At 31.3% G+C, this 13,148-nt stretch overlaps 3 protein-coding genes across 4 annotated transcripts; 2 read left to right on the top strand and 1 right to left on the bottom strand.

Annotated features, from left to right (window-relative positions):
- The first annotated feature begins 491 nt into the window (after positions 1-491).
- Positions 492-4,027, top strand: LOC139883754 (7-dehydrocholesterol reductase). Of its 2 annotated transcripts, none has more exons than XM_071867888.1 (12): positions 492-583; positions 902-1,124; positions 1,336-1,388; positions 1,603-1,705; positions 1,788-1,853; positions 2,169-2,282; positions 2,396-2,522; positions 2,633-2,733; positions 3,118-3,243; positions 3,397-3,543; positions 3,790-3,872; positions 3,961-4,027. In XM_071867888.1, exons 1-12 carry the CDS (start codon positions 492-494, stop codon positions 4,025-4,027), a joined length of 1,302 nt encoding a protein of 433 aa, XP_071723989.1. The 2 variants fall into 2 exon arrangements, with proteins under 2 accessions (XP_071723989.1, XP_071723988.1); XM_071867887.1 differs by having other exon boundaries at positions 1,336-1,391.
- A 1,391-nt stretch (positions 4,028-5,418) lies between these two features.
- Positions 5,419-6,383, top strand: LOC139883755 (uncharacterized). Its single transcript, XM_071867889.1, has 2 exons — positions 5,419-5,572; positions 6,124-6,383. Exons 1-2 carry the CDS (start codon positions 5,419-5,421, stop codon positions 6,381-6,383), a joined length of 414 nt encoding a protein of 137 aa, XP_071723990.1.
- Positions 6,384-7,787: 1,404 nt separating this feature from the next.
- On the bottom strand, positions 7,788-8,630 carry LOC139883753 (cytosolic sulfotransferase 15-like). Its single transcript, XM_071867886.1, has one exon. It carries the CDS (start codon positions 8,628-8,630, stop codon positions 7,788-7,790), a length of 843 nt encoding a protein of 280 aa, XP_071723987.1.
- Between the last annotated feature and the right edge of the window lie 4,518 nt (positions 8,631-13,148).

Genomic DNA, 13,148 nt, shown 5'->3' with positions numbered 1-13,148 from the left:
ATTCACAAATTTATGGTCAAGTTATGGTAGATGAGTGAGAAAAATATTCAACTAGGGTAAAAGTATTTAAAATATATATATTTTTATAACAGATACCTGACATTTAAATGATTTTTTGGTTAATTATTTTCTTACTTACAAATTTATTTATTATAGAAAATTACAATTAAACAGGACAGATTATGATAATCTTATAATTTTATTGAATTCAAAAAAAAAAATCTTATAATTTTATTGAAAACGTCCATATAATTAATGGTGAAATTAAGTTAAAAAAATCTATTTTTTTCATTAAAAAAAATTGAAAATATTTTCAGTAAAAAAAGAGAAAACTTTAATCAGAAAGAGAGAATCCGAATTGGTGGAAAACTGGAATCCACAAAGTGTGAAGCAGAGTGAGCTGAGCTGTGTTAAGTCTACACTCCCACCCATCTCCAGAACCAGAAAAAATCACTTTGACAATCTCATACTTCAATTGTTGATTGAGGAAAATGGCTGAATCAAAGACTGTCCATTCTCCATTAGTGACTTATGCTTCCATGCTTTCTCTTCTCTCTCTATGCCCTCCTTTTGTCATCTTACTGTAAGCTCCCTTCTCTTTTTCAAATCTTAGATATCGAATTGTTCTCTTTGTATTAGATCTTGGGAAAAAAAATCAAGTTTTTTACTCATGTATTGTCAATGCAAGAGTGTAAAGTCTGAATTTTTATTGTTTTCATGCCTAAAGTTTGTAGCTTTTTGATGTAAATCGAAATTATATTAACTGGGATTTTCATATTATAAACTTAGATGGATTTTATATGCATCCTGATTCTGTTTTTAGTTTGATTATGAATATATGTTAAGACGAAGCCAAACGATATGGGTTTTATGCTAGGATTGAGTTTGCCGGTTTGTGCAGATGGTATACAATGGTTCATGCAGATGGTTCAGTGCTCCAAACATTTGGTTCCCTTAAAAACAACGGCCTTCAAGGATTTATTGACATTTGGCCAAGACCCACTGCTATTGCCTGGAAAATAATTGCATGTTATGCAGCATTTGAGGCTGCTCTTCAGCTTTTATTGCCTGGAAAACGGGTTGAGGGTCCGATATCTCCCAAAGGCAACATTCCTGTTTATAAGGTATTTTTAATTTTTCACTTTTTTCATTTTGAAGTTATTCTGTGGGTGGTGGTATTATTCTGTCTACTTTAATTTACAGAAAAGAAGATGAACCCGCAGAAAATATTTGTTTTTTATCTCAAAAGACAGGAAATTCCAACATCATACTGTTCTTCATCTAAATTTTTCTTGATGTATAAATAACTAGTATGTATCTTTGTTATCATTGCAGGCAAATGGAATAGCAGCATATGTGGTGACCCTAATTACTTATCTGAGCTTATGGTGGTGAGTATTTCTTCTATTTTTGCCAATAGATACAATCTCTCTTAAACTTTCAGTTGTGAAGGACAACGTTTCTACTATTATGCATGATTGTCACTTTGATCAATAAAATTTATTGTTGAGTTGTGACTGTTTTTCCATATTGTTTTGATTCTTATGAATGGCCTAACAAGTTAACTTGGTGCTTATTACTATTTTTTTTTTTTTTTTCAAGGTTTGGGATATTCAACCCCTCTATTGTTTACGACCACTTGGGAGAAATATATTCAGCACTCATTTTTGGAAGCTTCATCTTTTGTATATTGTTATACATAAAAGTAAGGATCTAAACTTATCTCTTGATTAAATTTTGTTCTCGATCACATCAGTTTAAGTATCTGACCCTAATTACCTCTGCAGGGTCATTTGGCACCATCTTCAACTGACTCTGGCTCATGTGGGAACTTTATAATTGATTTCTACTGGGTGAGCATTTTCTTGTGTCTCCAGATGCTAGCGCCAAGTGGCTTGTTTCTCTTGTAAGAAACTAAGCAATTTAAATAAGAGAGAACTGATGGAAAGTTGGTAAATAATCATTTTTGAATCAAAAACACAGATATAAGTTGGCAATGAATCATTCACGAGCTTTAATATTGTATTCTGGAATGAAATTTTTGATGAAAGAACTCTGAACTAGGCCATCGCTCACTGGAAATTGTTAGTGACAATGTAGACAGCGTCAATTTCAAAGCACCGTGCCCGGCTTAAAGGGATTAACAAGTGGTTACTTTCTTTTTGTAGGGTATGGAGTTGTATCCTCGAATTGGTAAAGACTTTGACATCAAAGTTTTTACCAACTGTAGATTTGGTATGATGTCATGGGCAGTTCTTGCAGTCACCTATTGCATAAAGCAGGTAACTTTACTTGTTACATAATGTGGGCTTAGTAATAGTCATATGACATGGGCATTAGTAATTTATGTGAAGTCTTTAAACTTATCTGATACCTAGATTCTCCGTCTTATCAGTATGAAACGAATGGGAAAGTTGCTGACTCCATGCTTGTAAATACAATATTGATGCTGGTGTATGTCTCTAAGTTTTTCTGGTGGGAAGCTGGTTACTGGAGCACAATGGACATTGCACATGATCGAGGTTTAACATTCTCATAATCATTTGCTCCATGTTTGCTAAGTTCTATAAAAGCGGTATTGGTCTTTTAATTGTAATTTTGATTTGATAAAGGGTGTATTTGGCATTGACAGCTGGATTTTACATTTGCTGGGGGTGTTTGGTGTGGGTTCCATCTATTTATACTTCACCTGGCATGTACCTTGTCAATCATCCTGTGAACCTTGGAGTTCAGGTACAAAATTGCCCTTACTTTTACGATAACCTTCTCAATCCGCTGTGTGGATGCTAGAATAAGTTGCACTTGGGCGCTTTGTCTTGAATCGTCTGAAAAAGATTATAAATCTTTCTTTGTGAAACTAAATTTGATGAAGTTGAGGTGGTAAAATCTTGCATGACTATGCATTTTGACTTGAGTTTCCCTGAAAGTTGACAATTTAGTATTAGTGTTTCCCGAATTTTTGGACTAAAAAACTTGCAGTTTGTACCTGAATGCTAAAATAGTGATCTTTGCACCAATAATATATTGCACTTGGACCGCTGATGTATAAACGTGCTCTGATACTTTTAAATTCCCGAGGTATTTCTATTCTGACAAAAAATCTATCAACATTTCCAGCTTGAACTTTCTATTCTTGCTGCTGGAATTCTCTGCGTATACATCAACTATGACTGTGACAGACAAAGGCAAGAATTTCGAAAAACCAATGGAAAATGCCGTATCTGGGGAAAAGCTCCATCCAAGGTTATTATATAGTCTCTAAGATTAATTTTTCATCAGACAGACAGTTCTTGTGTATAGAGTTGCCAATAGTGTAAATGCGTCACTTTTTCTTTTATTTTGTTGGAAGATGAAACTACAAAATGCAATCTTTTTTACATGACTACTCTTCTACAGATTGTGGCGACATACACTACCGAATCTGGAGAAATGAAGACCAGCCTTCTTCTAACTTCAGGATGGTGGGGTTTGGCTCGTCATTTCCACTATGTACCAGAGATATTGGCTGCTTTTTTCTGGACTGTGCCAGCTCTTTTTGATCATGTAAGCAAATACTCCCTCCGTCTTCAAATAGACGACGTTTTTTCTTTTCTTTGAAGAGATTAATTTTTTTTTTTTACATTTTAGGTTCATTGGGAAATTGACTAGATAGAGTCAACTTTTCGATGAACCTAAAAAGCAAAAACATCATCTATTTGAAGACGGAGGAAGTAATATATAACATATTTGATCAATATCATTAATTCCACTTTCCATCATAAACTGTTACTTACAGCTTTTATTTTGCAGTTCTTGCCATACTTCTATGTGATATTCCTTACCATCCTTCTCTTTGACCGAGCGAAAAGGGATGATGATAGATGTCGTTCCAAGTAAGTAACCATAAATTTATCCGATAGGTTTATAATGTTGATTATTCTGGAAGCACCATTTTTCAGCAGCTTTGTTTTATGCATGCAGATACGGGAAATACTGGAAATTGTACTGTGAGAAGGTTCGTTACAAGATCATCCCTGGTTTCTATTGAGAAGAAGAACCTTGAGCTTAGTCTGTTGTATCATTTAATGATTCATTGTGAGAAGAACATTTCTTTCGCCATTGAAGAAAAATTAGGCTGCTTTTCTCTCAATTGAAAAGTCTGAATATAACATGTTTGCTTAGTCTTCAATTTATTGCATTTGATAGAAATATTGCTTGTGATGAAATGGATCAATCGATTTCAAGGTCCGTCAAGGACCAAATTGATTAACAGTGTAAATATAAGGGTTAAATAGTTTGCGTAGAACATGAGGCACTATCGAGTCAAAATTATTTTAACATAAAGGACGAAACAGTCCAAATAACAAAAGTAAGCGCAAAGGAGGGATGAAAGTAGCCAAAATTATACTACCTCTATTAAAAAATAATAGATGTATTTTTGACATTTTAAATTCATTTAAAAATTTATATATTTAGAAAATATTTAAAAAATTAAAACGTCATCTATTAAAAAAATAACAGATGAAAAAAGCATATAATAAAGTACTTTAGAGCAAGATAGTCGAAATATAAAATTTCTACTATAAACGGATGAGGGGAAGTTACTTAGGTTGGCAATTTACTTTCAATCTATAGATATAAACAAAATGGAAAAAAAATAAAAAAATCATGGAGGACTCCAAAGCTATGTCAACATATTCTAATAATGATTAAACTATAAACTGATTTTATTATGGACCAAAAAATTAAAAGGAGAGGTCAATCAAGACGTTGTCCAATAGTTATGGTGTTTATTTCTCTACAAGAGATCATGAATTCGACTTTTGAAAAATAAAATTTGAAGATATGAATAGATTGTATTAGAAATTTTTTTAAAAAATAAATAAAAATTAAAAGGACAACAACGAGGTTCCTATTAACCCTACGTTATGAAAATAAGTTATGTGAACACTCATCTGGCTGCTCCTAGAGGTAGAAACTCTATTGTTCTACCAATTCAAAACGTGAGAACGTTCGATCCTAAATTTCGAAGCGAGTTTTAGTCGAATTATGAACATAGATGAGGGACAAATATATGATGTTTTGCCACACTTTTAACGAGGAACATCGGCCCTTGTCTTGGCAAAACTCAAGGCCCATTAGCCCAATTAATATCTGTAACAATCCGAATTATATTCGGGTTACCCGATTGACACACCATTTGAACAATAACCTCATTGCCCCCAAATCCCTTTCTCTGAAAAAATTAAATTGAGATTGAAAAAGCCGATCGCGATCGCGACGACAGAGTATTTTCAGGTGAGAAATTTTAGGGTTACTTAAATTGTATCTGTCGGAATTTATGAATTTCCATGTTTTTTAGTATTAATTTTAATTTGATTCGCATACGAATAAAGCTAGGGATTGACAATTCTTGTTATTGATTTGTCTCAGAGAGAGATGTCTTCCTACGAAAACGTCGTTGGGGGAAAGTTGAAGCTGAAGGGAAAAGCGTTAGATGTGAAAGCTGGCGGTGTTAAGAAGAAGAAGAAGAAGCAAAGGAGCCAGATTGATAGAGCTGCTGATGACCTAACTGAAAACCAGAATGCAATAAGTTTGTTTATCTCTTCCTTAACCCTCTATCGTGTTGTTCGTATCGTTGCACGAAATTTTCGGTTAATTTTAACTCGTTTCATTGTAAAAGTCCTTCATTTTTTTTTTTAGTATCATGCTTTGTTTTGCTATCAACCCGGTTGTTTAGATATGTCTGTGCTTATTGTTAGGATAGTAACTTTCCTCGAACTTGTGATAATATGTATACCTAATCCTTCTAGCTGAATGCCTCAGTAGTTTCTTTTGTGACTAACTATGGATGAATAGATACAGACTCCCATTTGGCTGTATGAATTTAGTTTATGTGTGTTGGTTACGATTGCCAAATTTCTCTAAAAAGAGCCGATTCTCTTGCTTCATATGTTTCTAAAAAACTGGAAATTTGGGGCTGCTACTGTGAATTTGTGAGGTAGATGTTTTATTTGATAGATTTTTGCTAACTGAACAGATTGTGTTTCCTCTGAAAGTTCTCTAGACATTCATACATTTAAAATTCCATAGTGTAATTCACAATCTTTCTAGATCACCTGACTCATGCAGTGTTTCCTGCAGGTGAAAGTACGGAATTACCCTCCGATCCGAACGATGAAGATGCCGATGAAGCTCAGAAGACTGGGGAAGAGAAAGGCCCTTCGTTGGTTGATAATCTTACGCCAGCTGAGAAGCGATACATAGAGCAAAGAGCACAGCTTGATGTTCGTAGGTTGGCTAGGGAAGCCGACAAGTCTCATCGTGACAGGATCCAAGATTTCAACCAGTATTTGGCTAACATGAGCGAGCATTATGACATTCCTAAAGTTGGTCCAGGCTAATGGTCATGTTTTTTCCTTGTCACTAAAATCTATTGTGTTAACATTTGATTGAGCAGAATTTTATTTCAAGTACTTTGCCTGAATCAAACTATGTCTTAGTTTAAAATTCCTATTATAAGTACTTTGCCTGAATTTGTGGTCGTTTGTATTATCAAAGAATTTGATGCAAAATATAAATATTATTCGGAAACTTAATCCGTGACCGAGTAACATCGGATGATTCAGATCTCCGCCTTTGGAGATCTTGTGACATTCATTATCTTCTCCTCTGGAAAAGCCTTCAAAAACGTTCCAATGTTCTTTTGTTCTAGTCACATTCCTCTCAGTTGACCTAAGTCTGTAAAAAGAAAACGGCGCAAAAACCACACCACAACACATAAAATAGCTATAAAACTGTTGCAATTTTTCAATAGAAAGCAGAATATAGGCTTTAACCTAAATATTTTAGCAGTAGATCAAAGGTTGAAAGTAAAATAGATAATTTATTGGTCATTCAGAGTAAGCAATCTAACTATCTATATATCTGGCAACTCACTAATCCGATTTTGAAACAGTAGCATCACAAATTGGACGCTTCCTCTATATCGGATTAATGATTTACCAGGTACGCATATAGTTCGATTTTTTAACCGAATATTCAATAAAGACAATGTGTGACCACAGAAGCATTATCATTTGAGATTGATTGAGTCCCGTTTTATAGAATTGAGTAAGGAGGCGAATAACGAAATAATTACAGATGATGTAGGGCACGACTATTTATATGTCTCGAATCGGTTTCATTAGGGTTTTATAAGATGTATAATTTTACCAAAATGTCTTATGAATTACGAATAATGGATGTATCTAGACACTATGTCATATACACCATCACCGTAACGTTTTGTAGCACCTATATCTTTATCATTATTTTTTCACCTATGTGATCTAACTAACCAATTAAAAAATGACATGCATGTCTATTGGTTTTCACTAAAACTACCTACTAAAAGAAAAAGAAAAAGAAAAAAAACTAATAGAGAGATAAGCCAGGCTGCTAGGTTGTCACTAAAATTTCCTGCGTTAACAACCGTTCATATATTTGACTGAGCTGTTTGTCTGAGTGCGATATAGTCTGTGTTACTTGAACCTATCCTGATCGGATAAACCAAAATTATTCAGATATTTTCACCTCCATATGGTCTTACTCTAAAATCTACACATATCAATGAATGATGGTATCACACCTTTTTTTTTTCATCCTGAGATGAATACAATGTAATATAAACATAAAACTATAGATCTTGAATACAACATTATATATATATATAAGCATAGTTATCATCTAATCGACTTTTACTTATCCGAATCCATACACACATACCACATAGAGAAGATAATTTGCTATAAATCTGATTGAACACCTTAATAAGATGGTTCTTTAAATGTCAAGCCAGTACCCTTTAGTCTCTGCTCCACAATAGAATCAATTTGATCCGCCATCTCCAATGTAAGATAATTCTTCCAATCTCCCGTGACGCCTTTTCTGAAAAATACACTGTTTTTGATTTGGTTGCGGTGAATTCCAGTTTTATTCACCTCCAAGTTGCTTATTGTCTCAAAACTACACAACTTTATGATCTCTTGTATCACCCCATTTTCCTCTTCTTCGTGAGTGAAAGGTCGATCCAAGAAGTTTGCCAATTTCTTGACATGAAAAAAGGTGTTCTCTTTCATGTCTTCATATTTCAAGAACAATACTTTGTTCGGAGACTCTAAGCTTGCTTTCCAGTATCCCAGCGTATTGTCCCAAATTGGTCCGAAAAAAGAGATTCCTTTACAAAACAAGTCAAACCCTTCCTCTAATGACATGGGTGAGAACCCATCGTGTCGGAATGAATTCGCGAAGTGCCATAAGGACACAAACACGTCTTTAGGATCCCTGCAAATATGGACAATCTTACATGATCCTAAAGAATCTTCAATAATGCTTTGTGGCAACAAATTGTAAGGTATGTGAGAGGCTAAGATTCTCGGAGAAGGAAGGATTTCAGGATCACCAATAGGGGGTGACCTAAAAAGCTTATGTTCCAGGAAAGGAACTAAGTCGTGTGGATTATGAGTGAGCAACGGGTGAGATGAAAAATCGAACCGGGTTCGGTTCACAATTGAGAAAACAAGAGCCTTAAGCCAAGTTGTACCACACTTCGGAATGGTGATCAAGAAAATATCACTAGGTTTAGCCTTGAAGTGTTCTCGAGTCCACATCATTCCTTCAAAGTGAATGCTGGATTGGAACCAGAATCCTTCATATTGAACCATAAACTGGTCCGAAGGAATCGAACTTTTCCCTTTAGGAAGGTTTGGGAGCATCATTTTGTATCTATTGTAGCATCTCTCAATTTCTTCTTCCTCATCTCTAGATTTTTGCACGAAGCAATCTTGTACTGTAATGAGACCTTCCATATTGAGAGTAATAAAGGAAAGAGAAGGATCAGGTCAGTCGATATATGAAATAAAGTATACTCATAATATATATATATAGACTCATAATATATATATATACATGCACACCACCATTTTAAACGGTTGTACGTTGGAGGAAAGAGTGTATAATTATACAACCATCGTGAAGGTGACGTGACAACCTTTATGATATATTTTCCCAAATAGAATCAGATTTCGATTTGTTTGAATTTCTTGAAACGAAGATCTCAAGTTAACACAATAGAATCGTATATATTATTATAAGACGATGAATGATTTTATTTTATTTTATTTTTCTCTTTTAAATCACACTGACTAGCTAGCTATTAATAAAATCATACCTAATCACGATAATCAATAAAATAAATCATCACTATTTGAGCGTGTCAGGACAACCTGTCAATCAATCACTACAAAGTACCTATTTTTTATTTCTAATAGAACAAGTAGGTGACTCCGCGCAAATAGCATCTTCTGTATACTATATATAATTAAACATCTTCTGTATACAAATAATAGTATACAAATCATAGATGACATTTTGGAATTTATTTTTTTAAAATATTTGATGTTTTTAAAATATTACTCTCTCTGTATTTTTATAGTGGACGTTTTGAAGTCTTGCACTATTATTAAGGAGCACTATTTTTAAGACAAATATTATTTTCATTTTACCGTTTTATCTTTATTTTATTTTATTTAATTAATTTTTGTTTTGAATGGGAAGAGAGATAAAAGGGTAAATATGTAAATTTTTGCATTGATATTGTAAAACGTCATCTATTGAAATACAAAAAAATTCTCTCAAAACGTCATCTATTTGTATACGGAGGGAGTAATATATTTACATTTTTCAACTAATTTTATACTATATATAATTAATAATTTAAATAAAAAAATATTAAAATTATAAAATAAAAATAATTTTTATATTAAAATTAATATTAATATAAAAAATTAAATATATCAACTATTTAACTATAAAAATATAGTATATTTTTCTTTAAAAAAAAGATAAATCATGTCATTATTTTTAATTAGAATTTGTGGTTTAATTTTGACCTATTAAATTTAAACGGTAAGGACAACTTTATAAAGACAAAATTAACAGTTTTGTAATAAATGGTTCAAGTTGTACGTTTGTTTTTTAGTTTTTTAGTTAAGATAAATTATTTTAGCCCCTCAAATTAATTTTAATATATAATTTTTTTTAATTTTATAATTAATTTAATTTTTATTTTATAAAATAATATATTATTATTTTTTTCGTTAAATTTTTCAGTTAATCGAACATATTTCGACTTTTAACTTTTGTGAAAATATTATTATTCTTTTAAATATATTTTTATTTATATTTTTCATATAAATAATAATTAAAATAATTATAATTATAATTAAATAATAATTAAAATATTATTTTAATGGTTAAATTTTTTGAAATTATATCATTATATATATCATTGTAGATTTATATTAAAAGTAATGAATGAATTTTAAGAAATTATATTTTTTTATTAAATTATGATTTATGATAAATTATTTGATAATTTGATATTTAAATTTGGATTGGTCCATAATTTTTTTAATATATAATAAAATTAAAATTAAAATTAAAATTAAAATTAAAATTAAAATTATATTAAAAAAGTAAAATAGTATTTTTTAAAGTTAACGGTTAAAATTTGGTAAAATTTTAACAAAAATAAAAAATAATATATTATTTTATAAAGATAAAGATTAAATTAATTATGAATTAAGGGGAAAAATCATATATTATGTTGAAATCGAAGGATTAAAATATTTTATCCTTTTAAGTTAAACTGAATTTGTTTAGTTGGCTTACTGTAACTGATGACTAAGCTTTATATTTGATATCCACGTGTTGATGATGTTAGGGAGATGATGTAAATATATGGGACTAAACACTGTAAAGAATATACTTTAAGGACCAATTTGGACATGATCTGAAAATTTTGAACCGGATCTGTTTTTTCGTAGATACTTCTTTTTTCTATTCTTTTTTTTGAAGCATTTTTATAGTTGTATTCCTCACTTATTCTGAACTTAATGGTGTATTAGTTTTGAATTTTATTTTTTTTCCCGGCAATTTTTTTCCATCACCCTTCCCTCCTCCGTATTTTATCTTCTAGTGACATGAGAACTTTGTACTTGAGGGCTTTGTTCACGGTTTGGGAGACGAATCGAAAGGTTTTTTTTTTTTTTTTTTTTTTTTTTTCCCTTAGTGTATTGGAGGATTAATTTGAGGGTAGATTTAGGTGGTTAGTATATGCGATATGTGGATCTAGAGAAGTTTTCGTTCGAAAAAATGAGGATATAAACATAAAAATAAAGAGAAGAGGAAAAGAGAGACTTAAACTCACGTGGGAGAGAATAGTTATAAAGAATTTAAAAGTTTTAGGTATTTGGGAAAATTTAGTAGTCGAGAGAAGAGAGTGACACTATAATATCCACGTAGATTACTTCTTATAAATAGTGTCATAGAGATAAAAAAACTAGTTATAGGATATATCATTTCTCTATTAGGGATAGAATAACCATTTATAAGAATAATTAATATGTCTTTATATTATATAGCATGATTTATTATATGCATTTTTATTATCGTATTTTATACATGATATTAAATTATATGATTTATGATATGGCATGTGAACTATATATTGCCTTTGGACTTAAACGTGATGATTCATATAGTCGACTTCACTAGGTAACATTAAGGCTGGTTGTTGTTGTTATTATATTTGAGGACTAATTTGCTATGTTGAAAATATCTCTTATTGAATATGATCTTACTTTCTTTAGTGTTCTTCAGGTCCCTCGAGTTGTAAGCGGGGTCACAAACAGTGGCAGAGTTAGGATTCAAATTTTGTGGGTTAAATTTTTAATTTTTGATTAATTAATTTTAACATTTGAAAATTTTATGGATTCAAATATGATTTTTGAATGGATTCAATTACAAAATGACTATATAAAATATAAATATTTTTAAAATTAAATGAATTCATTGAACCATTAAATTATATGTAGCTCTGCCACTGGTCACCAATGATGGACGTCGACTGTAGAGTGAGAGATGAGCGGCCAAAATGGATATCGAGGATAAATAATCCAATTTGTGCTACTGTTCCAAAATCGGGTTATTGAGTTATAGGATATGCAAATATATATTGAGATTGTTTATTTTGTGTGACCAATAAATTGTAGTGCAATGTATCCCGTCATTTTTTTAGTGTAATAGTTGATGCATCCTGACCATTACATATTGTAATCACACATATCTTTATCGTTATTTTAATTTTTCGTGAACATATTAACCAACCAACAAATGATAAATTATCAATAAAAATTGCCAAGTATGCTAAAAAATCCTAATGGAAAGACAAACCAGGTTAATGAATTCGGTTCCAAGAAAAAGTCCGAATGAATTTCAGATCAGATCGAAATCTCCAAGTATGAAACACAAAAAGCTTTAAATCCGAAATCCCATTTTTTAATCCAATCAATTCAAAATCATAATGTTTGGATAAGTCACACTGTCGTACTATATGTTTATCTATAGATTCCTTTGAAAGAAACTTTTTTTTTTCCTTAAGGTTCAAAAACATAAATTTAGGATTAATTAATATTATGGATATTTATTGTCACAGTATAACATAGTAAATATAGATCCAGTCCTTAGAGGCAGTATGTACGTTTTCAATTCTCATCAGATTCTGGTTTGATTTCTTGATGTAGCTGTGCGCGACTTGAGTTCTTAATAAATGAACACCCAATTTATTACTCTAAAAAATTGTCTCGAGAATTAGACCATTATAATCAATACATGTTGGTCTAATGATTATCGGGTGGATTTTCATCTTAAAATTAAAGGATTGACTCTTTAACGACGCAATTCTTAAAATTGTTTAATTTGAGGACGGCTATCCATTTGTGTAGTTCAAAACCGTCGAAAAAAAAGGAAAAAAGTTATACTATTAAAAAAAAAAAAAAAAAAGAGGGTGTGAAATGTTTGACAATTTTTTTAAAAATTGAAAATTGACGTTTTCCTATGCTCATTTTTAAAAATGCTTTCCTCCTCCTGTATTACCAACCATCGAAAACCTATCTAACCTTCATGGGTGGATAATAATAACTTATTAACTGGGTTCATTTTATTCATAAAAAAATAGGGTGTGAAATGTTTGACAATTTTTTTTACAAATGTTTATAGAATATAATCACTCTTAACTTGAAGGGTCTAATAATTACATCACAGCGATCTCTCTCTAGAAATTTGTT

The sequence above is a fragment of the Rutidosis leptorrhynchoides genome, unplaced genomic scaffold (genome assembly GCF_046630445.1).
Source record: "Rutidosis leptorrhynchoides isolate AG116_Rl617_1_P2 unplaced genomic scaffold, CSIRO_AGI_Rlap_v1 contig444, whole genome shotgun sequence".
NCBI lineage: Eukaryota > Viridiplantae > Streptophyta > Magnoliopsida > Asterales > Asteraceae > Rutidosis > Rutidosis leptorrhynchoides.
Note: the sequence above shows the minus strand (reverse complement) of the source record. Positions and strands in the feature narration are given on the sequence as shown.

Coding starts and splice junctions, on each gene's coding strand:
- LOC139883754 (XM_071867887.1), top strand. CDS start 492: ATGGCTGAATCAAAGACTGTCCATTCTCCATTAGTGACTTATGCTTCC. Junction 1,706..1,787: donor GTATATTGTTATACATAAAA/GTAAGGATCTAA, acceptor TTACCTCTGCAG/GGTCATTTGGCACCATCTTC. Junction 1,854..2,168: donor TTATAATTGATTTCTACTGG/GTGAGCATTTTC, acceptor TTCTTTTTGTAG/GGTATGGAGTTGTATCCTCG.
- LOC139883755 (XM_071867889.1), top strand. CDS start 5,419: ATGTCTTCCTACGAAAACGTCGTTGGGGGAAAGTTGAAGCTGAAGGGA. Junction 5,573..6,123: donor TGAAAACCAGAATGCAATAA/GTTTGTTTATCT, acceptor TGTTTCCTGCAG/GTGAAAGTACGGAATTACCC.
- LOC139883753 (XM_071867886.1), bottom strand. CDS start 8,630: ATGTGGACTCGAGAACACTTCAAGGCTAAACCTAGTGATATTTTCTTG.